Source organism: Mesoplodon mirus, assembly GCF_964341445.2.
Source record: "Mesoplodon mirus genome assembly, chromosome: 19".
Classification (NCBI taxonomy): Eukaryota; Metazoa; Chordata; class Mammalia; order Artiodactyla; family Ziphiidae; genus Mesoplodon; species Mesoplodon mirus.
This window is the reverse complement of record NC_138995.1, coordinates 53308444-53335842: the sequence shown is the minus strand read 5'-3', so window position 1 is coordinate 53335842 and position 27399 is coordinate 53308444. Positions and strand designations below refer to the sequence as shown.

General features: G+C 55.4%; 3 protein-coding genes and 1 pseudogene across 7 annotated transcripts; 1 reads left to right on the top strand and 3 right to left on the bottom strand.

Annotated features, from left to right (window-relative positions):
- The first annotated feature begins 2631 nt into the window (after window positions 1–2631).
- On the top strand, window positions 2632–6609 carry LOC309794792 (cytochrome P450 2F2-like; annotated as a pseudogene). Its single transcript, XR_014296232.1, has 6 exons — window positions 2632–2733; window positions 3666–3828; window positions 4243–4392; window positions 4534–4694; window positions 4910–5264; window positions 5364–6609. The product of XR_014296232.1 is annotated as a cytochrome P450 2F2-like (transcript).
- A 16-nt stretch (window positions 6610–6625) lies between these two features.
- On the bottom strand, window positions 6626–13069 carry EGLN2 (egl-9 family hypoxia inducible factor 2). The gene is made up of 5 exons (XM_082607451.1): window positions 12241–13069; window positions 7986–8105; window positions 7407–7543; window positions 7156–7223; window positions 6626–6890 (listed from the first exon to the last, which is right to left on the bottom strand). Exons 1-5 carry the CDS (start codon window positions 13066–13068, stop codon window positions 6835–6837), a joined length of 1209 nt encoding a protein of 402 aa, XP_082463577.1. The 5' UTR covers window position 13069; the 3' UTR covers window positions 6626–6834.
- Window positions 13070–13171: 102 nt separating this feature from the next.
- Window positions 13172–24823, bottom strand: RAB4B (RAB4B, member RAS oncogene family). Of its 3 annotated transcripts, none has more exons than XM_082607457.1 (8): window positions 24649–24823; window positions 23439–23519; window positions 23045–23159; window positions 21415–21477; window positions 21178–21332; window positions 19513–19608; window positions 19294–19424; window positions 13172–13304 (listed from the first exon to the last, which is right to left on the bottom strand). In XM_082607457.1, the coding sequence occupies exons 1-7, from the start codon at window positions 24662–24664 to the stop codon at window positions 19309–19311; spliced, it is 642 nt and encodes a 213-aa protein (XP_082463583.1). In that variant the 5' UTR covers window positions 24665–24823; the 3' UTR covers window positions 13172–13304; window positions 19294–19308. The 3 variants fall into 3 exon arrangements, with proteins under 3 accessions (XP_082463583.1, XP_082463582.1, XP_082463584.1); XM_082607456.1 differs by lacking the exon at window positions 13172–13304 and adding an exon at window positions 15891–16272 and having other exon boundaries at window positions 24649–24819; XM_082607458.1 differs by lacking the exon at window positions 13172–13304 and adding an exon at window positions 16281–18183.
- A 267-nt stretch (window positions 24824–25090) lies between these two features.
- Window positions 25091–27134, bottom strand: MIA (MIA SH3 domain containing). 2 transcript variants are annotated; one of them, XM_082607460.1, is made up of 4 exons: window positions 26733–27134; window positions 26513–26646; window positions 25947–26057; window positions 25091–25634 (listed from the first exon to the last, which is right to left on the bottom strand). In XM_082607460.1, the coding sequence occupies exons 1-4, from the start codon at window positions 26854–26856 to the stop codon at window positions 25611–25613; spliced, it is 393 nt and encodes a 130-aa protein (XP_082463586.1). In that variant the 5' UTR covers window positions 26857–27134; the 3' UTR covers window positions 25091–25610. The 2 variants fall into 2 exon arrangements, with proteins under 2 accessions (XP_082463586.1, XP_082463585.1); XM_082607459.1 differs by having other exon boundaries at window positions 25091–26057.
- Window positions 27135–27399: the final 265 nt, after the last annotated feature.

Here is a 27399-nt window from a genome sequence, read left to right as displayed (position 1 = left end):
GTGGCCCCCACATGGGGTGGTGGCTCCCTAATCCCCACACTGTTCCCACCACAGGCCAAGCACAGAGTCTGCCCCAGGGCCCAGGCAGGGACGCAGAGGTGGAGGGGAGAAAGGAGAGATTCAGAGGTCCTGAGAAAGAAAGATGGAGAGATGCAAAAGAGAAACACATGACGAAGAGAAAGAGACAGAGATAGAGAGATACATAGAGAGAGATCCTGAAAACCAAAGACTGGGAGTGAGAGAGACAGAGAGACAGAGGAGGAGAAAGAGAGGAACTGAGAAAAGGGGAGAGATAGAGATGCCCAAAGAGAAGGAAGACAAGGAGATGCTAAAGTCAAGATGGAAATTAAGAGAGGCACAGAGCTGAAGAGAGACAGAGATCTGAAAGGACAAAAAGAGAACCAGAGAGAAGCCTCAAGAGAAGAAACAGAGACAGGCAGGAAGGGAGACAGTCACAAGGATTCAGCCAAAGATAGAGATCGAGAGAAACAGAGTCTGAATTATAGAGCAACAGAGAGAAACAGAGACAAGAATTTATATTGTCTAAGAGTAAATGACAAACTTTAGATTAGATTTGTAATGTGGAACCAAATGAATTAAAAGGGAAGTATAGGGCTTCCCTGGTGGCGCAGTGGTTGAGAGTCCGCCTGCCGATGCAGGAGACGCGGGTTCGTGCCCTGCTCCAGGAAGATCCCACATGCCGCGGAGCGGCTGGGCCCATGAGCCATGGCCGCTGAGCCTGCGCGTCCGGAGCCTGTGCTCCGCAACGGGAGAGGCCACAACAGTGAGAGGCCCGCGTACCGCAAAAAAAAAAAAAAAAAAAAAAAGAGGGAAGTATAATATTTTAACCATAAGCACCCCGATGTTCACTGCAGCACTGTTTACAATAGCCAGGTCATGGAAGCAACCTAAATGTCCATCAACAGAAGAACGAATAAAGAAGATGTGGTACATATATACAATGGAACATTACTCAGCCACAAAATTGGGTCATTTGTAGAGACATGGATGGACCTAGAGACTGTCATACAGAATGAAGTCAGTCAGAGAGGGAAAAACATCTTATATTAACACATATACGTAGAATCCAGAAAAATGGTACTGATGAACCTGTTTGCAAGGCAGAAGTAGAGACACAGATGTAGAGAACACACGTATGGACACCAAGGAGGGAAAGGCGGGTGGGATGAATTGGGAGATTGGGATTGACATATATACACGAATATGTATAAAATAGATAACTAATGAGAGCCTGCTGTATAGCACAGGGAACTCTACTCAATGCACTGTGGTGACCCAAATGGGAAGGAAATCCAAAAAAGAGGGGATATATGTACACACATAGCTGATTCACCTCACTGTAGAGCAGAAACTAACACACATTGTAAAGCAACTATACTCCAATTAAAAAAGAGAGCGAGAGAGAGAAACAGAGACAGAAATAGGGATGAAGAAAGCCATACATTCATTCAGCAAAATTTACTGAGTGCCAACTGTATGCTGAGCACTATTTTACGTGCTGGGGATACAGAAGTGAACAAGACAAAATGCCTGCTCTTGAAAAGAGCCTGAGAAAGAGGATCCATCGGAGAGGCTGGGGTGGGAGTTGGGGGAGGGGGTGGCGAGGGCATGCTTGCTGCAGCCCTGCGGTCTGCAGAGTCAGTGCCTCTGAGCACTGCCCTGCCCCTCAGCCCCTGCCAGTCACCAGGCTCCCAGACAGACAAAGGCTGACAGGTAGGGAGACGTGCTACACAAACAGGCAGGAAGACGGGAAAGCAGAGACAGAGGGAGATTAAGGTAAAGACAAACTGGAAGAGGCAGGGAGAGAAAAAGACAGACATTGAAAACAGAGCGCACGAGAGAGAAGACAAACGTGAACAGAGGTAGACACTGAGAGTGAAACAGAGAGAGAGAAATGGGAAGAGAGAGAAAGAGAGAGAGATGAACAGAGAAACACAGAGACTGGGAGTGAGAGAGACACTCCTAGAGACAAGCCCTGTCCCAGACTCTGCACAGCCCCCTCACCGTCTCCCCCGGTCTGGGCCCTGTGCCAGGCACCTGGTGGAAGGCTAGATCCAGCCCGGCAGGGTGGGTGGCAGGGTGGGCCGCATTCCTGAACAGTCTGTTCCAAGTACAGACTCAGCCACAACCCCCGCCCCGGCCCATCGTGGCCTGGCATCGTGGGGGGGGGGTACCCACTGAGGAGTCTGAGGGACTGGAGACCAGGGGTGTAGCAGCATAGGCATAGGACATTTGGGGCATCTGGGAGCCAGAGCGTTGGGAATAGAGATGGTAGGAGTTCAGGGCAGGGCTTAAGTGTGGAAATACAAGGGTGTCAACCGTGGGAAGGCAGCCAGGAGTCATAGGATAGGCATGGAAGTGCCAAGCTGATGGGCACCAGGACGCTAGGGGACTTGAGTGAGCATCTGGGAGACATGTATGGCATACAGAGCCCCAAGAGCAATGGGTGTGGACGTGACAAGGGCTCAGGTGTGAGTCCCCAGGAATCACAGGCACAGGGCACAGGAGTGCCAGGCGAATGGACACATCACCAGGAGTGTTCTAAGAAGTGTATTTAGCAGTCAGGATGTTTTGAGTTATCAGAAGTACAAGGTACAGCATTCAGTGGTCATGGGCCCAGAGGTGTCCAGGGCATTAGGAATGCACAGCTACAGGCCAAGTGAGATGGACCCACAGGTGCTGGGGGTTCAGGAGGGTGCACCTGTTGACCAGGTATGCTATGAAAATGCTAGTGCATTAAGGCTACCAAATAGGACAGGCTGAGGCAGGCACAAAAAAAAAAAAAAAAAAAAAAAAAAGGCCAGGAGGAGCCAAGGTCAGAAGTGATAGGGCTGGGGGCAGGGGGCAGATTTTGGGTTGGGGAATTACAGAATGAGCATCCCAAAGGCGGCCACCCCTCCCACTTTCAGTCTCCATCCCTGCTCCACCCAAGACCCCAAGGGAATCAAAGAGAGACGAAGAGGTGCAGGCAGCCAGACGGGGTTGGGGTGCACCCGGCGCTCAGACGCAGGCGGCCCTATCCCTGGGCCCGTACCGCTCCCGCTTCTGTGGAACTTGCTGCAGCTCGAGTCTGGACACCTGGACCGTGCACTCACGGAGGCAGCCCCGACAGTGGGCTGGGTAACAGGATTCTGGATTCCTGGAGGTGGAGCTGGGGGCTAGAACTCCTGTTTCTCTGAATGAAGACAGAGCTGAGGGCTCGGACCCCGTGAGTCCTGACAGAGGGTGAGGGGCCTGGAGTCCTGCCTTCCGGGAAAGGAGACTGTGGGTGGGAAGTTAGATCTGGAGGGAAAAGGGGCAGTGGCCCTGAGCTCCTGGTTCAGGGCGGAGTCGCGCTGCCACCCCCGCCCCACCCACTCCTGGGTCCCAAGGGAGGAGGAGCCTGGGGCGGGCAGTCTGGTCCCAGGGGACGGGGAGCAGAGAGGTCTGTTCTGGCTCAAGGCTGGGGAGGTACTGAGGGCCCAGATACCTAGTTCTGAGGGTGCAGGGGGCTGGGGACCTGGACTTCTAGAGTTTGAGGGAAGGCGGTGGGGCTGGACCCCTGGGTCTGAAGGAGAAGGGAGGTGGGGGCCGGGCTCTGGGGTCTCGATGGCGGAGGGGTCAGGAGCCCAGACCCGGGCCCGCTGAGCACCGGCTCCGTGTAGCTCCCTGGCCGCTGGGGTCCGGTGTTCACGGTGTGGCTGGGCCCGCGCCCTGCAGTGGTGCTATGCAGCTACGCGGCGCAGCGGGACGCATTAGTGCCGCAAGCGGATGCCGTCGCCGGCCGCGGGGCCGGGGCAGTCTTCGAACGCTTCACACGCGGAAACGGTGAGGCCTGGACGGCGGAAGTGCGGGCCGGGAACGTCCAGTTTGCGATACAGAGCGAGACCGGGGGAAATGGAGCAGGGCCTAATAGAGTCAAGGCTTCTGAGGAGAGGTTGGGGAGGAGCCACAGTGTAGGGGTCGAATGGGGGTGGGGGAGGCTGGATCCTTGTGCAGCCAGTAGAAGAGAAGAGCCTAAGAGTCAAGGCCAAAGAGAGCAAGCACGGGGATCAGGAATCGGGACCAGCAGAGGTGCGGCCAATGTGTGGATAGGGCCGAGAAGGCCGGGGTAGCAACCAAAAGACCTGTAAATGAAGCAGAGCGAAGAGTGGCGAGGAAGTCGACTCCACTACGGGATGCTTCCGGGATGGGGCGTGGCTAACTCCCCAGCCCGTCCCCTTCTTTGTTCCACTCCCCCAGGCATCGTGGTTTCTAACGGGCAGCGCTGGCGGACGCTGCGCAATTTTGCTCTTGGAGCACTTAGGGAGTTCGGCTTGGGTACGCGGACCATCGAGAACCGTGTCCTGGAAGAGGCGCCATGTCTGCTTTGCGAATTTCAAGACAGCGTTGGTACGGCCTGGTCGGAAAAGGATAGGGACCTGTTGTGGGTGTGGCCTAGGGAAGGCGTTTGGGTGGAATGAAGCCAGTAAACCCAAGAGCTGAGTGGGGGCCGAGCCACAGCGTATGACCTTGTCATGTTCCCACTCCCAGGAGCTCCGTTCGACCCCCAGCGGCTACTAGATAATGCTGTATCTAACTTTATGTGTTCCGTGGTCTTTGAGAACCGCTATGGCTACGAGGACCCGGAGTTCCTGAGGCTCCTGGACCTCTTCAATGACAACTTCTGCATCATGAGTTCCAGATGGGGTGAGGTGAGAGGGTCGGCTCCCATCCCTCCCTCGTGTGCCCAATCTATGCCAAATTTCGAGTACATGGACCTACCTACATTGGATCATTAGAATGGGGCAGTCTTAGAATCTTGGAATGGAAGAGTTTTAGAACCGACAACATCAAAGTCCTGGTCCAGTCTCCCCATAGGGAAACTAATGGTCTTGTTCAAGGTCCTATTGAGTTCCTGTCCCCCCAGATGTACATTTTCCCCTCCCTCCTAAAATGGCTCCCAGGCCCACACCACGGAATCTTCCGAAACTTAGCAAAGCTTAGAGTTTTCACCTCTCAGCAAACCCAGCAGCAACCGGCAGCCCGGGGAACCCTGCAATTTCATCGATTGCTTCCTGGATCAAACGGATAAGGTACAGGGCCCTGCTGCCCACCAGCAGACGCCTGGCTCCTCTACCCACAGGAATAGAAGGACCCGGAGAGCCATTTCCAGGAGACATTGGTGATGACGACGCATAACCGCTTCCTTGGCGGTACTGAAACCACAAGCACCACTCTGCGCTGTGGACTCCTCATTCTGCTCAAATACCCAGAGGTGGCAGGCTTGTGAGCTGGACAGCTAGGGATCAGGCGGCTAGGGCTTTGGGCTGGCTGGAGGCTGGGGTACGCATAGCTCACATCTCTGCCGGCCCCAACCAAAGCGCAGGCGGAGCGGGATCCCGTGGTAGGTCGCATGTGTGCCCCAGATCTGGAGACCCGGAACGCCTGCCCTCCTCCTCCACACGCCGCAGGAGATCCAGGGCGCCTGCAGCGTGCTACTGATGGAGCTGCCGCGCGCCCTCACCTGTGGTGCCCACCTGCGCAGCCACTCCCTGCCCAAGGTGTCCACCACCAAGACGGGATCCTGTGCAGGGGCTGGGGAGGGCCTATTAACAGATCAGCCGCTGACTCTGGGAGCAAGAAAGTAGGCGGCCTTCCTTGCTGCTGGCTTCGAAATGGGGTCTTGGATGGATGTTTGGAAGAGTCGCTTGCCAATTTTTCAAGTAACCCTTGCACATCTCCCCAGGGCACCTTCACGATTCCTCTCCTTGTGTCTGTACACCAGAATCTCACCTGATTTAAGGACCCAGGCTGTTTCAGTCCCACCAACTTCCTGAATGACAAGGATGAGTTCCAGAGCAACAACTCCCTCATGCCCTTTGCCCCAGGTCTGGGCTGGGCAGGTAGGGGACCAGCCTGGACGTGCCGTGGGGTGCATGGGTTTCTCATTCCACACCCCCAGGTCCCCAGGAAAGCAGTGGGCCTGGGTGCAGGCCTGGCCCGATCCGAGATCTCCCTCACCTCCATTCTACAGCAGTTCTGCCTGAGAACTGTGGGGAGCCCCGCCAACATCGACCTCACCCCACAGTGCACTGGCCTGGGCAACGTGCCCCCAGCCTTCCAACTCTGTCTGGTGGCCCGCTGAAGTCAGGTTCAGCCACCCTCCGCTCACTGGCTCTCAGACCTCCCTACCCTCTTTGGTCAATAAAGGCCCTGAATTGCAGATGGAGGAGTCTTCTTACCAACAGGGAGTGAGTCAGTCAGTCAGATGTGTGCAGCTCTGAGGTAAACTTTTATTTCTTGGCTGACAGGACCTGCAGACCCATGCTCCTCCCGGCACCTTTTATGCTGCCCAAGCGGCGGCAGCCTAGTCCAAAAGGTGCCATGGCCAAAGGGGTTGGGGAATCACTTCACATTCCAGGCTGGAGGAGTGGGGGGCTTGGGGATACTCCCCCACAAACCTTTGCCAGCAAGAGGCCATGACTCACCCCAACCCCAAATCCTGCATTCTGGTGGGAGGTGGCAATGCCTCCTTCCAGCTCTCCAAACCTGAGAGGGACATGCATGACCAGACAGGGCAGGACACAGGCCCCCAGCTTCAGTAATGGCAGCCCCAACACCGGCCTCTGCCCAGGTCACAACCCCAGCCCCCACCCCAGGGCAGCAGAGGTCTCTCCTCCTCCTTGGTCCTCAGCGATGGATGGAGCCCTCCACACCAGGCAGAACAGAGGCAAAGTCAGAAGCAGCGGCAGTGGCGGGGAAGGAGCAGGCACCGTGACGGGCAGCACCGGGGCCCAGGGCTCTCCCGAAGTCAGGGCAAGCTGTCTGTCCGTGCAGCTCTGGGGCTAGCCCCTAGGTGGGTGTAGTCGGCTGTGATACAGGTACTTGGACACCTTTCTGTCCCGATGCTGGGGGTGAAGGGGGACAGGAGACTGAGTCATCAGGGACGGAACTAAGAGACCAAGGAAACCTGGGAAGATGGGGAGATGACCAGAAGGGATGGGGCTCATGCTGGGGATACCAGGAGAGTGAACTGTCTAGAGAAGGTAGGCAAAGATGGGGAAAAATGAGTGACAGGATTCAGTGAGAGACTGATGAGGTGGCTCGAGGCCTAGGGAGGTACATGGACTAGGAAGGACTTGAGGGAGGGGACACTGTTTGGGAAGCCGGTACCTAGCTGATACTTGTCTTTGGCTGCTGCTCGCTCCTTGGCATCAAAATACCAGACAGTGATGGCGTACCTGGAGACCAGAGCAGCCCCAGAGGGTGGTTAGAGATCACTTTTCTTCAATTCCGGCCACTATATCCACCCTGAGCCGCCCCCTCTTGGCACTCCATCACTTCCTAGTCACTTCAGGGGTCTGACAAGACTTTGCTGGCACAGGGGGAGCACCTGGGCACATTCCCGGAAGTATGGACCATACCTGGTGGCATAGGCTGGTTTCACCTCATGGGGGTTCCGCCGATCAGACCAGAAAATGAGCAGCCGGTCAAAGAGTGGCTCAATGTTGGCTACCACGGGACGGCCCTCAGGGAATATCTGCAGCAGGCCGCCATGCACCTGAAGGATGCGCCAGAGGATGAGGCAGGAGGCTGGGAGTCCTGCCTAGAGCCCCCGCCTTGCACTGCCGGCCCCCAGGAGCCCACCAGGGGGCATAATAACTGCACACATCACTCCCTCCCGCCACTCAGGCTCTCAAAATGAATGACAACCCAGAGTCTGCATCACCATGGAGATGGGCAGGAAGCTACTTAAGAAGACAGGAAATGGGGCGGGGGAAGTGCTCGTTAGGCTGGGGGCTGGGCAGACAGCACCATTCCCCAAAGGGGGGGAACTGCCGCCACACAGTCAGCTGAAGAGGAGGTCCCATTTCCCAGAAAGAGCCACTGGGCACATTCCACCGCCCCCCAGTGGGTTGGGAAGAGGAAGGAGACAGTGCTAGAAGCTGAGCTGGGAAAGGAAAATGCAATGGATGCACGCCACCCCACCCCCAACATCCTACCTTGACGTCCCAGTTCTGATTCAGGTAATAGATGCAGGTGATGCAGCGCCCATCGCCATGGGGATTGTCAACGTGTCTCACGTACCCCAGCCCGTTACCTGGGTAACATGCCACCATGGCCTGGCAGAGACAGACGGAGAGGGTTTACTGAGGCTAGCTGGCAGGGACTTTTGAGGAAGCAGCCATCACCTCCTCTTTCTCACCCCTCTCAGCCCTTCATCTTTCCTCAGGTGTCCTGGGCTCCAAGGGTTGCAGCACCCAGACTTTCTCCTTTTCTCCTTTTTCAACCAAGCCTCCATCCACAGGAAACCTCAGTTCCTGGGCCCCAATAGCCCAAAACACAAACACACACACACACACACACACACACACCTCAGGCCCCTACCCCCACCCCCACCCCCCGTGTCTGGCACCGACATGCAGCTCAATTACCAACTGAGGGCTTCGTTTTTTAAAGATAACCTGACCCCACGTCAGACATTTCACTAGGATAAAAGCAATTTAAACATTTCCTGGTGCGCAGGGATGTGGCCTCACAGCCCCACACCAGGAGTTCTCTCCTTGAGTAGTAGAGCTGGAATGACCTGGGACACTGATACCCAGGCCGACCTCAGAGGTTCTGATGTACTTGGCCTCAGGTGGAGCCTGGAATTTTCAAAGGTTCCCCAGGTAATTCTATGTGCAGCGATGTTGAGAACCACTGACCTTAACTATAAAGAATACCCGCTAAATAATCTGTCTCCTACACAACTGAACAGGTACCAAAACCTAGAATGTGACCAGAACCTGAGATCTAATCCCAACTCCAAGGATAACCTGCCAAGTAGCCTTGGACAGTCTCATCACCTGAATGGGCCTCAAAACACCTCATCTGTAAAAATGGGGCTAATAAACACCTTCGGTTTACAGCAGCAGCATGAACCCCTCCAAGAACATGACTTTGGAGGCTCCTGACCCCCACAGATCTGAGTCAGACCTTGTCCCAGGTCTTGGCTTGTGTGTGTGTACAGGTCTAGCCACAGGCTTCTCGCCTCCTCTCCTGGATAGCCGCCACTGCCCTAGGCAGCCCTGGCCATTCTGAGTCCTGGGCCTAGCCACTCCGGGCCTGTTTCTCATCAGGTACCCAGCAAAATGAAGGATGTGATGTGAGGAAAAGGGCCCAGGTGTTCCTGCAGACCTATCTCCTGGGTTCAAGTCTCAGTGCTGCCACATAAGCTGTGATGCTGGGCAGATGACTGAGCTTCCCCGTCTCCAGTTCCTCATCCACGAAGTGGAGCTAACAACTACTTTTTTGGAGATTTTGCCGGTTGTGCTCGAGGGTGGGGTGGGGAAGGGGTCCAGTGCTGCAGCCTCTTCCTGCACAACCCATCCCCACAGCAGCCAGAGGCCCTGTACTCCAGCTCACCACTGCTCAAACCCCTTCAAGTTCCTCGCTGCAGCCCAAGAGAACACAAATTCCTGACCACAGCCTCCAAGGCCACTAGCCTCATACACTATCTCCAGCCTCGAAATCCTCCTCAGTCTTCTCTGACCAGGCCAAGCTCATCCTCAAGGCCTCTAGACCTGCCTGAACACTCTTCCACTGGTCCCCTGTGTTATTCAGGTCTCAGGACCAGGAGCACCTCGAGTCCTCTAGCTGAAGGCACCTGGGCTCATTTCCCATTCCATCCCTCGCAGTGCAAAATCAGCACAGGCACCTGTTTACCTAGTACCGGCCCCTAGGGCCAGGCCTGTCCCCCTAGTGCCAAGGAGGGAGCTGCTAATTAAAAGCACTCCCCTGGGTCTCAGGGCCTCCAATCCGTCCTTCCCGTGCACCCTCACAGGGTCTCGCACCACGCAGGCAGGGACACACTCTGTAGTCTGCCAGGGAATGGGACTCCTGTGTGTGTCAAGGTAGGCACAGGAACAGGCCCTTTAAGGCCCCCCTTCCCCCACGTATACTCACCTGGGAGTGGGGCTGGGGGTGGCATCCTCCGGCCCCAGAGAAGCATCTACTTCCTGCCCCCACAAGGGAAGGGACAACAACCAGAGTAACACGGAAACTTGCTCCTCACACTTCCATCTCCAGGAAGGGGCAGCTAGGATCACTGTGCATGCACACCCCGCCCCCCCCCAAGCAGAATCCCAGGTCTCAGCCAACAGCAGCCGGCCCCACCTCCAAACTGCTCTTAAAGGGGCCTCCCGGGGTCACCTATGGTAGTCCTTGATGCCAATGGAGTCAATTCTCTCCCACCTGCAGGTCAACTGAGCAGAGGAACTAGGGAGAGGAGGAAGGCAAAAGAGCACAGGAGCGGCACTCAGGGACCACCGAGAGGCAGGTTGTTACCAGCCGAAACCACACTGGTGATCTGAGCCCCCCCATCACCGTGACCACCCCACACTGTCTTACTCCAGAGCCTGGGGAGGAAGCCTGCAGTTGCTGCCTCACTGGGGCAGGGAAGGGTCTGAGAGGAACTCCAGTGGCTGGGTTGGCTTTTCCCCTCCCTTCTTAGTCCAGCCAGTCTTGTCCTTACCTCCCAGGGTTAAAAAGTCTCAACACCCACCCCACCACCCCTCCAGGGCCTGCTCCCAACCACATCCAAGGCACCAAAGGAAAAGAGATCTGCGCCTTCTCCCCTCCCCTCCCCTCCCGAAATGGCCACAGCCTAGCTGGGGAGTTAACCTGGTTTTCCTATCCTGTGGATGAGCAAACGGAGGCTCAGAGAAGCATCCTGCCCTTGGCCACTCAACTCCTGTGGTCTCCCCACCAACTTTCCTCCTGTGAGGATGGGTGACCCTGGGGAGAAGGTGCTGAACACCTTGTGGCTACGGGAGATTCCCACTGATCTCTCCCGCCCCTGGGAGGGGCCGCCTCTGGCCCTCCAGCTACCAAAGTAACAGGAGGGAGAGGGAAGCAGGACAAGTTCCAGCTGGGGTGGGGAAGCCAGTATGGCTTCGGCCCGAGGGAGCCCTAGTCCCCGAGCCAGCTCCAGCCTGAGACGAAAGCTGCAGAGACAGAACCCAAGACGGGATCTGAGGGAGGAGGGAGAGGACATCAGGAGCACAGCCTCATGCCTGCAGGGCAAAACACAGTCTGTGCCATCAGCCAGGCATCACTGGTGCTGTGCAGTGGGCACTCCCTACGGGGCCTTGTCCTAACACCACCAAACCTTGGACTCAAGGCCAGGATCCTCACACCCCTCCGTGAGGAGAATTACCACGTCAGCAGGCCAAAAGGCCCTACGGACTACTGTCTTGTGCAGGGCTCCTAACCCCAGGTTCTTGAATGGGCAGCTGCAGGCCCAGAAGGCCCTGATCACTGACCATAAACTCCAGTCAAATGAGCATTTTTCTTAAGACAGGGTCTGTGGTTTTTGGCAGATACTTAAAAAGGCCCAGGTTCCAAAAGAAAAAGATTAATAACTGCTACTCTAAAACAAGAGAAAGGGACCAAGAAAAGATACAAGGGCAGAGGATCAAGGAAACAGACCAGAGCCAGACAAGGATAAAGTGATGGAGAGACAGAACAGACAGGATGGAGGACAGGGTCTAGGATGGGGAGGGATGGGAAAGATGGGGACATAACCTCCATCTGGGCCAGCACACAGCCACCCCCAGAAAGCCGTCCGTGATGCAAATGCCATAGTATGGCATACAATGCACAATATAGCCCAGCACCAAGCACAGTGGGCAAGTGCCTCCTCCCTCAGCCCAGCATCGGCCTCACCACTGCCCCCCTCCCCCCTCCCCCTTCTGGTTCTCCTACCCGGGAGACAGAACAAACAGACCAAAGACAGACAATGGACAGGATGGACTAGACATACACGAGTAGATGAGAAAATAAGGGAACAGGGAAGAACAAAGGGGCAGACAGACAGGTACAGACGGCAGAGGCAGAAACCTGTGCCTGTCTACACTGAACATTCTCGGTCTAGGATCCATGAGCAGACATCAGGCGGCTGTGAACCCCACCATGGCCCATGCACAGATGTGGGACTATGACAGTCAGCACCTCTCCTCAGGTTCTTCAGGAGGATCCCTGGCAAGGTCAAGAACCATGGTGACTACGGACCAAACCCATGGTTTACAGGTACACAAACTAAGGCCACAGGGAGTGAGAGCCCAAAGTGAGCTCCAACAGTCCCTGCGCCAGAGCTGCCTGAACTCTTCTGTGACCCCAGAAGCCTATCTCCAAACCCACTGGTGCTCAGAGCACTAGGCATCCAACAAGTGCCGGGCAGCCCCCCACCCCCCCACCCGGTCCCTGCAGCCTCACCTTGGTGCGCCCATTGATGACGTAGCTGCCCAGCCTCCCAGCACAGTGGCGGATTACAGCATCCACGTGGGCCATGAGGGCACCGATGCTTCGGCAGCCTGGCTCATGGCCTTCCACCCAGGCAATCTGGTCCCCACGGATGCTGCGTGGCGGGATAGCCCGCTGGCTCACTAGCTGCCCATCACGCAGGCGCCCGCCCCGCTTCAGGGCCTCCACCTCTGCCAGCACTCGGCCACCCAGTGCCGCCCCCAGGAAGCTGTCCTTGACGCAGATGCCATAGTACCGCATGCAGGGCACAATATAGTCCAGGGCCAGGCGCTCAGGTGCAGCGGGCAGCACCTCCTCCCTCAGCCCGGAGCTGGCCTCACCACTGCCACTGCTGCAGCCCTCCCCCTCTGCCTCCGCCTCCTGGTTCTCCTGCCTGGCCCAGGGCCGCTTGCTGGGGGCGGGGGCATCCCCACCATCCTCTGCCCATTTCCGTTTGGGGGCCTCGGGCCGGGCGCCCTGGGCTGCCAGTCGCTGGCACCCCTTGGTGACCAGTGCCGCAGCACCCTCACTCTGCAGCGGCCGCAGCTCGCCGCCATCCTGCCCACCGAAGCCCTCCCGCAGGGGGCTGGCTGTGGTGGAAGTAGCTGTAGCTCTGGGGGTCCCACTCCCCGCCGAGGCCTCACCAGGCCCTCCTGGACGGTGGTAGGAGGACAGCAGGGGACAGGGCAGGTAACTCTCCACCCCCATCCTGGCCCTGCTAGGCTCCAAGGGCTCTGACACCGAACCCGGCAACTGAGGGAGAGCCTGACTCAGGGGCTGCGGCTGGCACGGGCTGTCCATGGCAGCAGTGTCTTCATCCCCCGGGCATGGAGGGCACGGCCCAGGCCCATGGTGCCACCCTCCTCCACCTCCTCCTCCTCCACTTGATGCAGCCGGGGGCCGGGGCGGCTGGGCCTGGCGTGGGGCAGGATGAGGCAGGGCAGATGGCAGAGGCTTTTCTCGTGCCCTGGGGGTGCTTGCTGGTCCCCAAGTCCTCTGCTGTCCCTAGGGGCTTGGGAAGGGACCTGTCACGGTGGCTGGAGAGAGAAACAGAAAGAGAGAGAAAAAGGAATGTGAGAAGAGCTAGAGGGAAGAGGGCTGGGCGGGGGTGGGGAGTGGCAGGGGCAGTAGATAGTTAGACAGACTTAGCTACAAAGACCCCAAAACCTGAGGCCACGTGGGGAAAAAGACTCTGGGACTTGGGTGGCATCACTAAGAGACAAGGGGCAATAAGGGGGCAGCTGGAGGGGTGAGACTGGGTAGATGACCCACAGGCAGAGGACTGCAGTGGGAGCTGTGGGCGAGAGACATCCTCAGACACAGACCCACAGACAGAAAAGGAGGGGACTTGAAGTAGAAAAGGATGGCGGAGTGGGAAGTAGGAGAGTTAGAAACAAACAGACCGGGGCTGGGGCGGGGGGGGGGCGGGAGGGGGAATCTGCCTGGAAGACACAGAGGGAATGTGGGGACCTACAGACCGTGGAAACTGGGGGGTCCAGAGACAGAAACACACACCGGAGAAGAGCAGGGAGGGTGGGCCTGAGACAGCCGGGCAGAACCCAGCCCAACAGGAGGAAGCCCGTTAGGGGCTGACACACACCCAGACGGAAGGGAGGTCCTGAGACAGACAGACGGAAGGGACCCGTGGGAGCGGGGTCCACAGCGACAGAGGGAAGGGTGGAGGAGGGCTCATGCACTCGCGGAAAGGACGACGGAAAAAGCGCCCCCCTCCCAAGTCCCTTCAGTGCGGGTCCTGGGGCCCCTCGGGGCACAGCAGGAGACGAAGACAAGGCCTAAGGACCGCTGGAACCCCGTGTCCCCACCCCTCCCCTCCCCTCCCCCTCCGCCCGCTCCCTGCTCCCCCCCAACCCCCCCAACGGCCAGCGCTTAACATGCCCGGCGCGCGTTCCCTCCCCCACGCCCCACCCCCACCCTCCCCTCCCCAGGGTCGCCAGGCTTCGCCACAGAGTGCTGGGCGCGCTCCCCCGCACCCGGCCCGGCTCGCGCCGGCGCCCGGCCTCAACCGCCTTCTCCGCCCCGCTCCATGCCCTCCCCGCGGTCTCCTCACCGAGGTTTTTCCTCCGGCCCCGGCGCCGCCGTTTGTGCCAGCCGCCCTGCGCCGCACAGCGCGCCATACCCCGCCCCCACCACCCGCGACGCTCCGCCCCCGCCTCGCCCGGTGGGCACGTGACCGCATCCGGGCGGAGGAGACCAGGACTTGCGCAGGCGCGAGCCGCGAAGGGCGGGGCGAGGAAATTCAGAACACCGTGTCCCTCGAGAAAGGGGAAGCGGACCAGTCGCCGACGCAAGGTTTTTATGCATTCTCCGCTCCGCCCCTTCTGCGCGAGAGGCGGAACACAGTCAGGAAGGGCCGGATCCGGTGGGGGAGTTTCGGCACATATTATGCCAAGCGAGTGGGAGGGGTATGCAAATAAGCCTATTTACATAGACAGGCCCGCCCCCTTGGAGCCGAGAACGCGGCGGAACGATGAGTAGCCGGGTAGGGGAGCGGCATACAGATCATCGGTATTATTTACATAGACAGCTCCGCCTTCTCACAGCCCAAGAATAGGAATATTGAGAAACGTCTGGGCAATTAGTTGGGAAATGTATGTAAATTTGCACGACAGTAAGTAATTTACATGAGGACTTTTCATAACGGAGGAAAAAAAGAGCGGAACGTCCTTGAGAGAAGGGAAAAAGAACCAGAAGGGACGTGCAAACATTCTGACCCGCTCCACCCTGCCCCATCGGGACAACTGTGTGGCGCCCGAATAAAACAACCTAGGAAAGCTACTCAGAGAAGACATTTGCATGACAGCCTCGAGTCTCTGGACGACCTACCTGACCTGGGAGGACTATACAGATGAGGTCATTTAAATGTCCCACCCCCTCTGCCAGCACCCAGGCTGAGCAGGGACTCAGGCCTCCCTTGAGGGTGGTTTAAGGCCAAACTGGGGATGGGAGAACAGTTGGGAGTGTCCTCAGTGGGCTGCACCTGTCCCTGGCAGGGCATGTGCGGGTGTCAGAGGTTCACCTGGACACAGGAGGCAACACACTGATCTCAAATATGCACAGGAGTCCCGGTGGCACAAAAGCCCACACGGTCTTCAGGGGCACACACATGGTTCATGGTCACACACAAGTGTATCAAAGGAGTCAAATTCACAGCAAAACACACACAGACCTCAGGGGCACACAAACACAGTCACACACCAAATAGACACTGCCTCAGACTTTCAGGCATCAGACATGCATAGCTATCACCCACGGGGCCCAGACCCAGGGCTCAACTACAGGCCTGAATTCTCATTCCCTAGCTTTGGTGTCCCAAACAACGCCAGCCTCACAATCACCAAGGACACAGAGTAGTCATAAGCAACAGTGTCACACACACAAACAGCACACATTCCTACAGATCCCATCACACCCTTCACAGACAGAGGGACATTAGGGTTATGTATTTGGGCAAACTCCCTCTACAACAGACATCTGAGCCATGGCATCATGGTGGACCCCCGTACCATGTCCAACCCAAAAACATAGCCCCCAAACACTGTCGGTGACCTCTTTTGCCCCCCCTCCCTCCCCACCACCCCAAAATGACGGAGGCTATGACACAGGTGTAAACAATGCTTTATGGGGGTGGGGTGGGGATGGGACAGGCCTCCAGGTAAGGTAATAAATAACACGTACTCGCAGTGGCAGGGCCAGGGGAGCTGAGGCCAAATGGCCCTGGTCTCGGGCTTTGGAAACTCTTTGAGTATGGTTAGGGGTTCAGGGGGAAGAGGGGTTAGCCAAGACAGAGGAAGCAGCAGCAGGTACGGATTCCCCCTTCCCCCGTGGCTCAGTCTTGCCCCTCAGCCAGGCCCCACCAGGCCAGGGAAGGGGGACAGGTGGCGGGGCAGCTTCTCTGGGGCCAGGGCAGGTAAGGGGCTCAGTCTCCCAGGGCCTGGGTCTGGGCCCCAGCCAGAAGGACAGGGCTGGTCCTGGAGAACGGGAGAGCTGAAAGAAAAGTGTGCCGTGAACTGGAGGGATCTTGGGTCTGTCGGCTGGTGTCTCTGTCTCATTTCTGGGTATCTTCCTGCCCGACTAACTGTGCCTGTCTGTCCATACTTTTCTCTTTCTCCCAAAGTTTCTACATTGTCTGACTTTCTGTTTCTTGTCTGCAGGGACTTTGGGGCTCTAGAGCTGAGGGCACGTGCACCTCCCTGTTTACTTGCCTCAGAGAGCTGTCTCCTTGAGTCTGTAGAGGGGCAACTCAGTGTCTACATTCTGTGTCCCCACCTTTGCACCTCTGTGTTCCTCTATGTTCCTGGATCATCCAGGCTGTAGGTCTCATTCCCGTGTTTTCCAAACCGAGGAGACACATCAGTTCCTCTTTTGTAGTTATCTGCAGATAGCATTACCTGGGAGCTTCTAGAAATCCCCAGATCACTTCAGAATCTCTGAGGTAAGGCCCGGGCATCAGTATCTTTTAAAGCTCTCCAGGTGATTCCAATGTGTACAACTGCATTAGTGGGTTGGGAAATCAGTTTGGTGGGCCTTGAGCAATTGTGACAGAATAAAATAGAAAATACCATAAAAATTAAAATGTTAACATATTAAAAAAAAAAAAAGAAATTTCAGAGTGCTTCATATGTTGGTCCATAGACACAGAAAGCAGATGGGTGGGGGCCAGAGGCTGGGGAGAATGGAGAATGAATGCTTAAAGGGTATAGGGTTTCCTTTTAAGGGTGATGAAAATGCTTTGAAACTAGACAGAGGTGGTGGTTGCATAATCTTGCGAATGTACTAAATGCCACTGAATTGTATGCTTTAAAATGGCTAAATTTGTTATGTGAATTTCACCTCAATTTTAAGAGAAAGAATATTAATACGAGAATGTGTGTTTTAGTTTTATACGTGTGTGACTGTATTAGATCAACAGATAAAGTATATTTCCTCCTGTAGAGTGCAATCAACAAAGTTTGAAAATGCAGTCTTACTACATTTGACTCACTGAGGGAACACCCTGAAACAGACTCAAAACTAAGCTCTGAGGCGAAGAGTACACACCCATCTGATTCTACATAGCCCAGAGTCTTTAAAATAGATAAGAAGAAGAAAAATAATAAACAGCCCTCATTTATCAAGTCAGTTTACTGACTGTCAGGCCCTGTTCTAAGCACTGTAGTTTACTGACTGTCAGGCCCTGTTCTAAGCACTTTACATGAATTAAGTTAATTTTCTCCACACTTACATTGGGTACTATCATTAGCCCCATTTACAGATGAGGAAACCAAGGCCCAGAGAGGATAAAGAATTTGCCCAGAGCTATGAAGCGACAGAGTTGGAGTATAAACGCAGGCAGCCCAGCTCTGGAGTCTGTGATCTATCACCTTCTCAGATGGGTTAGACAAACACCATACAGATAACAATGATCAACTCTGTCAGTTGAACGCTTTGAAAAGGAGGGGCAGTTGTGAGACTGCCCATCTAGAGGGAGTGACCCCATTTGGGAAGCCTATGAAGGTTCCCTGCAGGAAGAGGCATTTTAGCAGAGACCTGATGATGAATGGGAGTTGGTGCCAGAAGGGAACACAGGCACAGCAGACGCAAAATCCTGGAAGGAAAAGAGCCCTGCCCAAAGAGCTCATCCTTGACTCCTCTCTCACATTCCATATCCATTCATCAGGAAGTTATGTTGGCTCTGCTCTCTAAGTACATATATCCAAAGACTAAACACTTTGCTCCACAACCATCCTGGAGCTGCCAGTGGCTGTGGGGTGGAGGGTTGGGTGGGCATGAAGCACAGAGACAAGAATTGTCAAGACATACACACCCGCAGAGAGGTGGGGATAGGACCAAATCCTGTAGGAACTTTCAAGCCTGTCAAGGACTTTGGACCAAGCACAGGGGAACAAGCACGGCTTCCTGGAGGAGGGGGAGAGGTTACCAGAAAAGAGAGGGAAGGAATCAGATTTGTGCTTTAGGAAGACCCAGTGACTACATGAGGAGGGGACAAGCCTGGAGACACAGACCAGGGAGGGTACAAACCTATTCACTTCGCAACCCCTCCTCCGCCCCCACCTTGATCCTGTCCACCATCGTCTCTCACCTTCTCACCTTGACCTTGGAGTGGCCTACTCACTGGTCTCCAGGCAACCACCCCTGCCCCCTTCAGTGTCTCCTCTATATGCAGCCAGAGGGGCCCTGTGAACACCTGAATCAATCAGATCTTGTCCCTTCTCTGCTCGGAGCCCTCCTACAGCTCTCATCCCACCCAGCTTATAAGCCAGGGTCCTTCCCGTGGCCCACAAGGCCCTAACTCACCTGCTTCCTCCCACCCCAACCTCATCTCCAGCGCACCTACTCCCCAGCACGCACGCGCGCGCACGCACGCACACACACTCCACTCCAGCCACGCTGGCCTCCTTGGACTTCCTTACCCAGGGGAGGAGGCAGGACCCTACCTCAGGGCTTTGTACTGGCCGTTCTCTCTGCTTAGAACACTCTTCCCCCAGGTCCCCACGTGACCCCTCCCTCAGCTCCTTCAGGCCTTTGCTCAAATGTCACCTTCTCAGTGAGGCCTCCCCTCATCATCCTATTTAACACTCCACTCCTCCACCTCCCCTCCCTCCTTGATTCTTCTCCATAGCTCTTATCGCCCTACCTACTATACAGTTTGCTTGTGTATCTTGTTTATTAACCATCTCCTCCATGAAGGCAGGGATTTTTGTCTGTTTTCCCCACTGTTATAGCCCCAGTGCCGGGAACAGGGCCTGGCGCAGAGGAGGCACTCAACAAACATGTGATGAATTATGAATGGGAGGGTCAGAGATGCAGGGCAGGGAGCTGGCGGTGGGGTGGGAAGGACGGGTGGTTTCCCAGGGCCGGGAAGATGGCCCCTTTAACTCAAGTGTTCTCGTGTCTTTCTTCCTCACTCTGTTTCTCATCGTCTCTCCTTTTCTGTGTCTCTGTCTCGGCTCCGTACTCCCCTTTGTCAGGAGACCAGCCCTGCAGCCTGAGTCCCCAGTATCCCACCTGGCTCCGCAGGTCTCAGCAGCCGCAGGGCTGAGGGGCCACGGCCTGGGCGCTCCGAGGCTGCCGCAGCTGGCGAAGGGAGGCGTCACCATATTGAATGCCGGAGCCCATCCTCTCGGGGTCAAGCTCACCTGGGGGAAGCAGAGAGGTGAGAACTGGTCCCTTGGAGACCTCTGGACCTTGCCTTCCACTCCCACTCCGGGCAGTTGGGGGCCTCACCTGAGTCGATCTTGTTCAGAATGGTGCGGGCACACTTCAGGAAGGCCTCCTCCACGTTCTCACCCGTGAGAGCACTGGTTTCCAGGAACATCAGCTCTGGGGGCGCAGACACTCGGAAGGTCAGGCCCTCGGTCAGTCCCCATCCTCCACTCCGACTCTGACCTGCTGCTTCTTGTTCTGTTCCTCAAACGTCCCACCTCTGCCTTCACTGTGGGCCTCCGTACATGCTGTTCCCCTGCCATGAAGGCCCCCTTCCCCAGGTACCCACCGAGCTCTTCCTTTAGAGCTCAGCTCACATCTCCTCCTCCAGGAAGTCCTCCTGACCTCCCAGGATGAGTCAGGTGCCTCCTCTGGGCTCCCACAGACCCCTGTGCCTCTCCGCTCCCAGCCCTGACCTCTTTGGGCTGTCACTGTCTGGAAATGGTGCTCCCCCTGCCCCCCGGACTGTGAGGCCATGAGAGCTGGGTCCAGGGCTGTCTTCACCACTGTGTCCCCAGCACCATCTAGCACAGGCCCATCACAGTCCACCCACCGGCCATATGACAGCCATCTCACAGTAAGTAAGAGCCAGGATTCAAATCCACATCTTTCTAATGGCAAATCCTCTAAACCTGCAGGTTACAAACTAGAGGAACATGGACAGACCCTAGGCCAGAAGATTGTGGCCAACATGATGTTTTCAAATGAGTTGAGACCTGCTTACCTTTTGTTGGTGTTGTTATCTTCACTAGTTTGTTTTATTTTCTAGATTCCACATATAAGTGATACCAAACAGTATTTGTCTTTCTCTGTCTGACTTATTTCACCTAGCATAATGCCCTCCAAGTCCATCTATGTTGCTGCAAATGGCATTATCTCATTCTTTTTTACAGCTGAGTAGTATTCCATTGTATATATGTACCACATCTTCTTTATCCATTCCTCTGTTGATGGACACTTAGGTTGCTTCCATATCTTGGCAATTGTAAATAATGCTGCTATGAACATTGGGGTACATGTATCTTTTCGAATTAGTGTTTTTGTTTTTTTCAGATCTATACCCAGGAGTGGGATTGCTGGGTCACATGGTAGTTCAATTTTAGTTTTTTGAGAAACCTCCATACTGTTCTCCATAGTGGCTGCACCAATTTACATTCTCACCAACAGTGTAGGAGGGTTCCCTTTTCTCCACATCCTTGCCAACATTTGTTATTTGTGGTCTTTTTGATGATAGTATACTTGCATACCTTTTGATGTGGCTGTCAGTCTTGTCTACTCCCCTAGTGCCAGTGCCTGCTAACCTGGGGTCTACCTTGTCCCCTCTCCCTTGCTCGTAAAATGTACCTGTCCCCTAGGGCCATCAGAGTTTGCAGTCTCCACCTTATACCAATACCCTGTGCTGCCTCCCCACAGTGGTCGAAACCTTCTTAGCAGCCACCGTGAGTCAAGCACCCATCCATCCAGGCAGTGCTGAGAAGCCCCCATGGACCATATCCCTTAACCGTTATGCACTATGTGAAGCAGAAACGCTGTGATCCCAGCTTTCCAGATGAGGAAACTGAGGACCAGAGTGCTCACACAGCTTGCAATGTGGCAACACCCAGATTTGAACCCAGACCTCTAAATCTCCACATTCCCCTGCAGGCCCATGGGCCCCACTGTATAGCCCCCCCGCCCAGCCCTCACCGTTCTCCTGGGCAAAGCGGGAGGCCTCCAGGAAAGTGACCTCACGCTCCAGGTCCAGGTCCTTCTTGTTGCCACAGAGAATGACCACGATATTGGGGCTGGCCAGCGTGCGGGCGTCCGTCAGCCAGGCGGCCAGCGAGTTGTAGGTCTCCCGGCTGTGGAGAAGGGAGCCAGGAGGGAGGCGGACGCGGGTCGGGGGCAGCCCAGGCCCCACCCCGCCCCACTCCGTGCACCCACCTGGTGATGTCATACACCAGCAGGGCTCCAGCCGCCCCTCGGTAGTAACTCCGTGTCACCGACCTGTGGGGCCAGGGGGACCCAGTCACCCCCGAGGCTGGGGTGTGCCCCAGGACTGCCCCCCTCTGCGGAGAGAGACTGGTGGTTCGGAGGCCCCCCTTCACTGCTGGCCCATCCCCCAAACCCGGCCGTGGTCTACAGTTTCTCCCACCTGTGGTCTCTCTGTTTCCCTCAATCTCTATCGCACTTAGCTGCCTGCCTCCGCCTCAGTCTCCCTACCTTTTTTTTCATTTTTTAAAAGTTTTTGGCCATGCCATTTGGCCTGTGGGATCTTAGTTCCCTGACCAGGGATTAAACCTGGGGCCGCGGCAGTGAAAGCACTGAGTCCTAACTACTGGACAGCCAGGGAATTCTCTCTTCTTACCTTTGACTCCCTCTGTGTCCCCGTCTTTCTGCATCTCTTCATTGGTCCGTGCCTTTCTGTCTCTTGTGTGCATGTGTATCTTTAATTCTCTATTTCTCTCCATCTCTGTTGCTCTGGCTCTGTCGTCCTCACCCTTTCCCATTCATTCATTCATTCATTCAACATTTTCTGTCATCCCCCCTTTGCCCAGTCCTAGCCAAGCACTACACAACTACATCCGCTTGGCCCTCTCTTGCTCTGGTTGGGGGAGGCCCCCTTCCCAGAGTGGCCGACTGTCTGCTTCTCCCTGGAACAGGCTGGGTCCCTCTGGAACTCATGCAATCATGCCGCATTTATGGAGCACTTACAGCCAGCCCGGTGCACGTCGTACACCTATCTCCCCTCCACCCTCTCAGTCTCTATCTCTGTGCACCTCACGCAGAGAACTCACACACAAATATTAACTCAGAAGCTACTCAGTGCTGCCCAGGGACCACGCTTCCCCATGGACTGGATTCCCTTGCTTCTCTCTCCCTGCTGTCTGTTTCCCAGACTCAGGGTTTCCATGTGTCTGTCACCTTTTCTGCAGAGATGTCCTGAAGACATACTGTGTGCTGAGTCCTACACATTTCCCTCTCCCCACAAAACATCCATTTCTCCATCTCTCTGGCCACCCCTGTCCCACTCTCCCTGTCTCTCGCCTGTTTCTCTTTGAGTCTCCTTATCTCCCTTCTCTTTCTCTTCTCTCTTAGTCTGTCTCTCTTTCTCTCTCTCTTCCTGAGTGTTTGTATCTCTCTTTCAAGTTTCCTTTTCTGTTTTAGTCATTCTCTGTCATTCTCTACCCCTCGCCCCACCTCAAGCATCTCCTTGTCTCCAGGCCTCTTTTCTCCCTGGGGACAAGTCTCCGTCCCTCCAGCCACATGGGTCTATCCCACAGAGTCTCGCTAGGGTCTGCAGTCCCTCCCTGGCCCTCTCACTCTTCATTATGCTTCCTTCTCAATCTCTTTTTCTCATTGTCTCTGCCGTCCTCTCTCCAAGATGCCTTCTTTCTTTGACTACATGGACCTGCTCATCAGTCTCTTTCTCTCTCTCTCCCTCTACCTTGCCTGCCCTCTCAGCGTCTCCTTGCTCCTGTCATTATGTTTCCAGGTAACTCTGCACGCCTCTATCCCTCCTCTCTCCTCCCCTCTCCCCTACCTTCTCTCCATGGGGGCCCAGCCCACCTACCGAAACCGCTCCTGGCCGGCTGTGTCCCAAATCTGTAGCTTCACGGTCTTCCCACCCACGTTGACCACCCGAGATCCAAACTCCACGCCGATTGTGTGGTTGGAGTCCTGTTTGACTGGGAGTGGGAGGGGGAGAAGAGGCAGTGCGGGGGCTCAGAGGATTCCCTGTCCTCTAAGGCCTCCTCAGCTGGTACAAACCCATTCTCATTTCTGGGGTGACTGAGGCTCAAGGAGGGCCTAGCAAAGAGCATATACCAAGGTAAGGACCAGGCAGCCAGCACTGGAGTTGTACCTCTGGCCAGCCCTGCCCCTGCCCACCCCGGCAGCTGCCTACTTGCCCACACCATGGCCATGCCCACAGTTTAGTGCTCCCAGGACCACTGTCAGAAACTCACACTTATTCTCAATGAACTGATGAAGGAGACATGATTTGCCCGTTCCTGCACTGCCAATCACCAGGAATTTGAAGAGGAAGTCTGAGCAGATGGAGCCAGATTCAAGGAAACCCATGCAGAGAGAAAGATAGACATGAAAAGACGGAATCCAAAGAACATCACAATTATGGGGAGAGAACAGACACAGACAGATACAGAACAGTGGGTAACAACTGTAACGGATAATTCTTATATAGTGCTTACCACATACCAGGCACAGTTCTAAAGGTCTTTACTTACATCAACAACTCAACCCTCAGGAAAACTCTGTGAGGGAGATATACTAATAATTATCCCCATTTTCCAGATGAGGAAACTGAGACCAGAAAGGTTAACTGACTTGTCCAAGATCCCACTGCTAGGTAGAGCTGGGATTCACCATTTTATCAAGGACTACAATCTTGCCCTTGCCCCCCACAACTCAGCTCCTACCACTTTCTGATTCATTCACTCCACTCCAGCCTCTGGCCTTTAGTCTACTCCCTAAAGATGACAAGCTGGTTCCTACCTCAGGGTCTTTGCATAGTTCCCTCTGCTTTTCTCTGTTTGTTGAATGAATGCAGCTCCCTCTGACCCCTAAACCAGTGCTCCTTTTACCGCACCCTGTTCTCCTACTTCCTATCTATCCATCCATCCATATTTTCCAATTCTCAGTCCCTCCATCCCTCCCTCAGCCCAACGCCCTACCCCTATTCTCAAGCTTAAGCCCCACCCCTTGCCATTAGCCCCACCGCCTAAAGGACGACTCACCCCCAACCGCATTCCAGACCTCTCTGAGAGTAATCCCAGGGCCCAGAGCATCCCTTCAGCGTCCCCCCAGCCCATCAAGGTTGATCCCTGCCATTCACACAATCAGCCCCGCCCCATCCACTCAGGCTCCGCCCAGACACATTAAGGCTCACCCTTCCCCTCAAGACCTACCATGATCCATCAGGACTGTTGCCCTCAAATCCCGCCCCAGATCTATTTCGCCTAGACACCAGACCCTCAGGCTCCGCCCAAACTGATTAAGCCCAGCCTCAGACCCACTAAGCCCCTCCCAGCATCAACTAGGCCCTGCCCCATAATACCTGACCCCGCCCCCTGACATATAAAGCCCCGCCCCATACCCACAGGCCGCATCCTTTCTGGGCCCAGACCCCAGACCCCAGCTTCCGCCCACCACCCTCACCGTAGGTCTCAGCCATGACTCGGTCGCGGCCGCTTAGGGCCGCAATATGGCGACGCGGCCGCGCCTGCTCCTCGGCTGGCAGCCGCTCCACTCGGGCTGCAGCCCCGGCTCCTTCCTACTCCCCAGGCCGGCGCCGCCACTTCCGCCTCCACCCCCCTCCGGCGCGACCCGCTAATGCTGCGGGACACCAGGCCACGCTTTCCAAGACAAGGATTGGCGGACTTTGCAGGCAGGGGGCGGGACAAAAGCGCAGATTGGTGGGGAGAGAGGGGCAGGGCCTAAAGGGGCGGGACCAATACGAGCGATTGGCGGTGCCAGAGACGCTTCGCCGAGCAGAGAAACGGATTTGGCCGGGTGTCCGTGGGCAGAGTCGAGATTCCAGATTGGGTAGAAGAGGACTTGGGGGCGGGGATACGGATGCAAAGAAGGGAGCAGGGGTAGGAGCCGATCCAGAGCTGGGGCGTACTGATCTCTAAGAAAAGGAGGATGAAAGCTGGGATGGTACGCATGATACGCACAAATTAACCTCCTACCTCCCTTTGCGGATAATCTTCCAAGAAATCCTAGAAAACGTCTGCTCTGTGATTTATGTCTTCCTCATGGTCCAATTGGCTCATTCCCAATAGTTCAATAGTTCTCTTATTGGTCTAGAGAAGACACTATAACCCCCCAGTTTGGCTGTTTAGTTGTTCCATCTTCTCATCTGTTTGTAATACCTAAGTTTACGAGCCCACCTCTGGTACCCAGCTTGGAGCAAAGAGCTTTTAGTCCGTGAAATTCTGCCTAGCAACCACTGACGTTACCACAGTCAGTGGGGTGATTGGCTAGATTAAGAAGCCTGGGGAAACACTTCCTTTCTAGAGACCCACCACAAAGACCACCGAGACCCATAGTTTGCACTTGGCTGATGTATTTGCATAAAGTCAGGGAGAAACAACAGCCGAGACAGCGGTAGACTGAGCTCACTGGCAGTAGAAATCCCATTTCTGAAAAAGAGAAAGGGGAAACAGTGGGGAGAAAACTAGCAGTCACACCACAAAGGATCTAGTGGTTTTACCAAATGCTGCAGCCATAGGCGCCAGGTTTGGCTGCACAAGTGCTATGCAAATTAGCCTAGAGCCCTCTACCCTTTGCACCTCTCAATCGGACTAGGACTTAGAAATCACTCATTTTTCAGATAAGAAAAGGCAGGGGATTTGTTCCAGCGCATACAGCTAGGATGCCAGGGAGCCAAGGGTAGGAGCATCTTTGCCCAAGGGCCCTCCCTCCAAGTCCCTGCCAGCCCCCAAGACACTCACATCTGTCTTCACATCAGTTTTGCCAGGCTTCAGGGTCTGGTCTTCGCGAACAATGCTACTGGGGAAATAGCCCAGGCGAGCAGCTACGTCTCCATAGTAATCTCCCTGAACCTGGGGAAGAGGAGTTAAAAGCCGGGGTCTGGGAAGATGGCAAGCTCACTCCTGCTGAAGATCTTTGCACTCTCTTCTCCCTGATCTCGACTTGGCTTGCTCCATCCTTGTCATTCCAATCCCAGCTTAAAGTCACACGCTCGAAGGTCCTCCCTGACCACCCCATGTGAATTAGTCACCCAGTCACTTTATATTAATTCTCAAAGCAGCACATACTTGCTGATATCTTTGATGGCTTGTCTCCCTCCATTAGAATAAAAGGGGTCGTTCTTTATTGTACCCACCATAGTAGGTGCCCTAATAATTGCTAAACAAAGTAAAGTAGACCACAATAGCCTCCCCTCCAAAACTATATTTCAGTTCACTCCCTCAGATTTTCCCTTCAGGTGAAAAATCAGGGTGCACGCCCACCCCAGCCACCCTACCCTTTCCTCCTCTGTTCTCCCAAGACTCACGCTGCCTCCCCAGAAGAGCCGCCCTCGGCCCTTCAGCTTGGAGAAGACATACACGACTTGGCCCTGGCGTATGGTCAGGAAACGGCAGTCGGGGGCCACGTAGTCCTGAAGGGCCACGGCCATGGAGATGGGGTCTGGGGAAGGAACAGAAGGGAGCAACAGCACCCTCCCCACAGGCTAGCAATCCAAGCCCCCAACGCCCCCAACCCCCAACTCTTACGGCTGCATTCCTCGTCAGCACACAGCTTCCAGTCAGCCAGCTTGGGCATCGGGTAGCCCCCGGCACCAGGACCTGGGAAGGCAGACAGCAAGACAACACCAAGAAACACCGAGGACCAAGCCATCGTGGACTGTGAGCAAGAGAGTGCCTAAGGGAGGAACGGGGTCTCCAGTTCCCTCCTGCCCTCCCTCTCCAGCAGCACAAGGAAGCCTATGTTCGGGTCTTGTCCCCGCCTTAAACCAGTCCCAAATTTCACCCACACCACCTAGAGTCTGCTACCCAGCCAGAACCATTTCAAGGACAGGGTGAGGGCTGCCAGCACAAGGAAATACCCAGATAGGCTCAAGGCAGCCCAGGCCACTCCAAGTAAGAGCCACCCCCTCAACAGAGACGGGGTTAAGACAGGCAAGTTGATATTCAATTCCATCTTTTAGGAGTTGGCTTGGGGACCTGGGCCCCTCTGCTCTCCCCCACAGGGACAGAACCAGAGAAGCCAGTATGGAAAAACCACCTTGGAATTTCCTGTGCTGAGGGGCAGCAGAACAAGGCAGCCCTTTGATTGCCAGGAATAGCCCCAGCTCCCAAGTATGGAGTGAATATTATATGTTGGACCTTAGGCTAGGCGATGCCCTACGACGATCACTATTTATCCTCATAAGCCACTTCC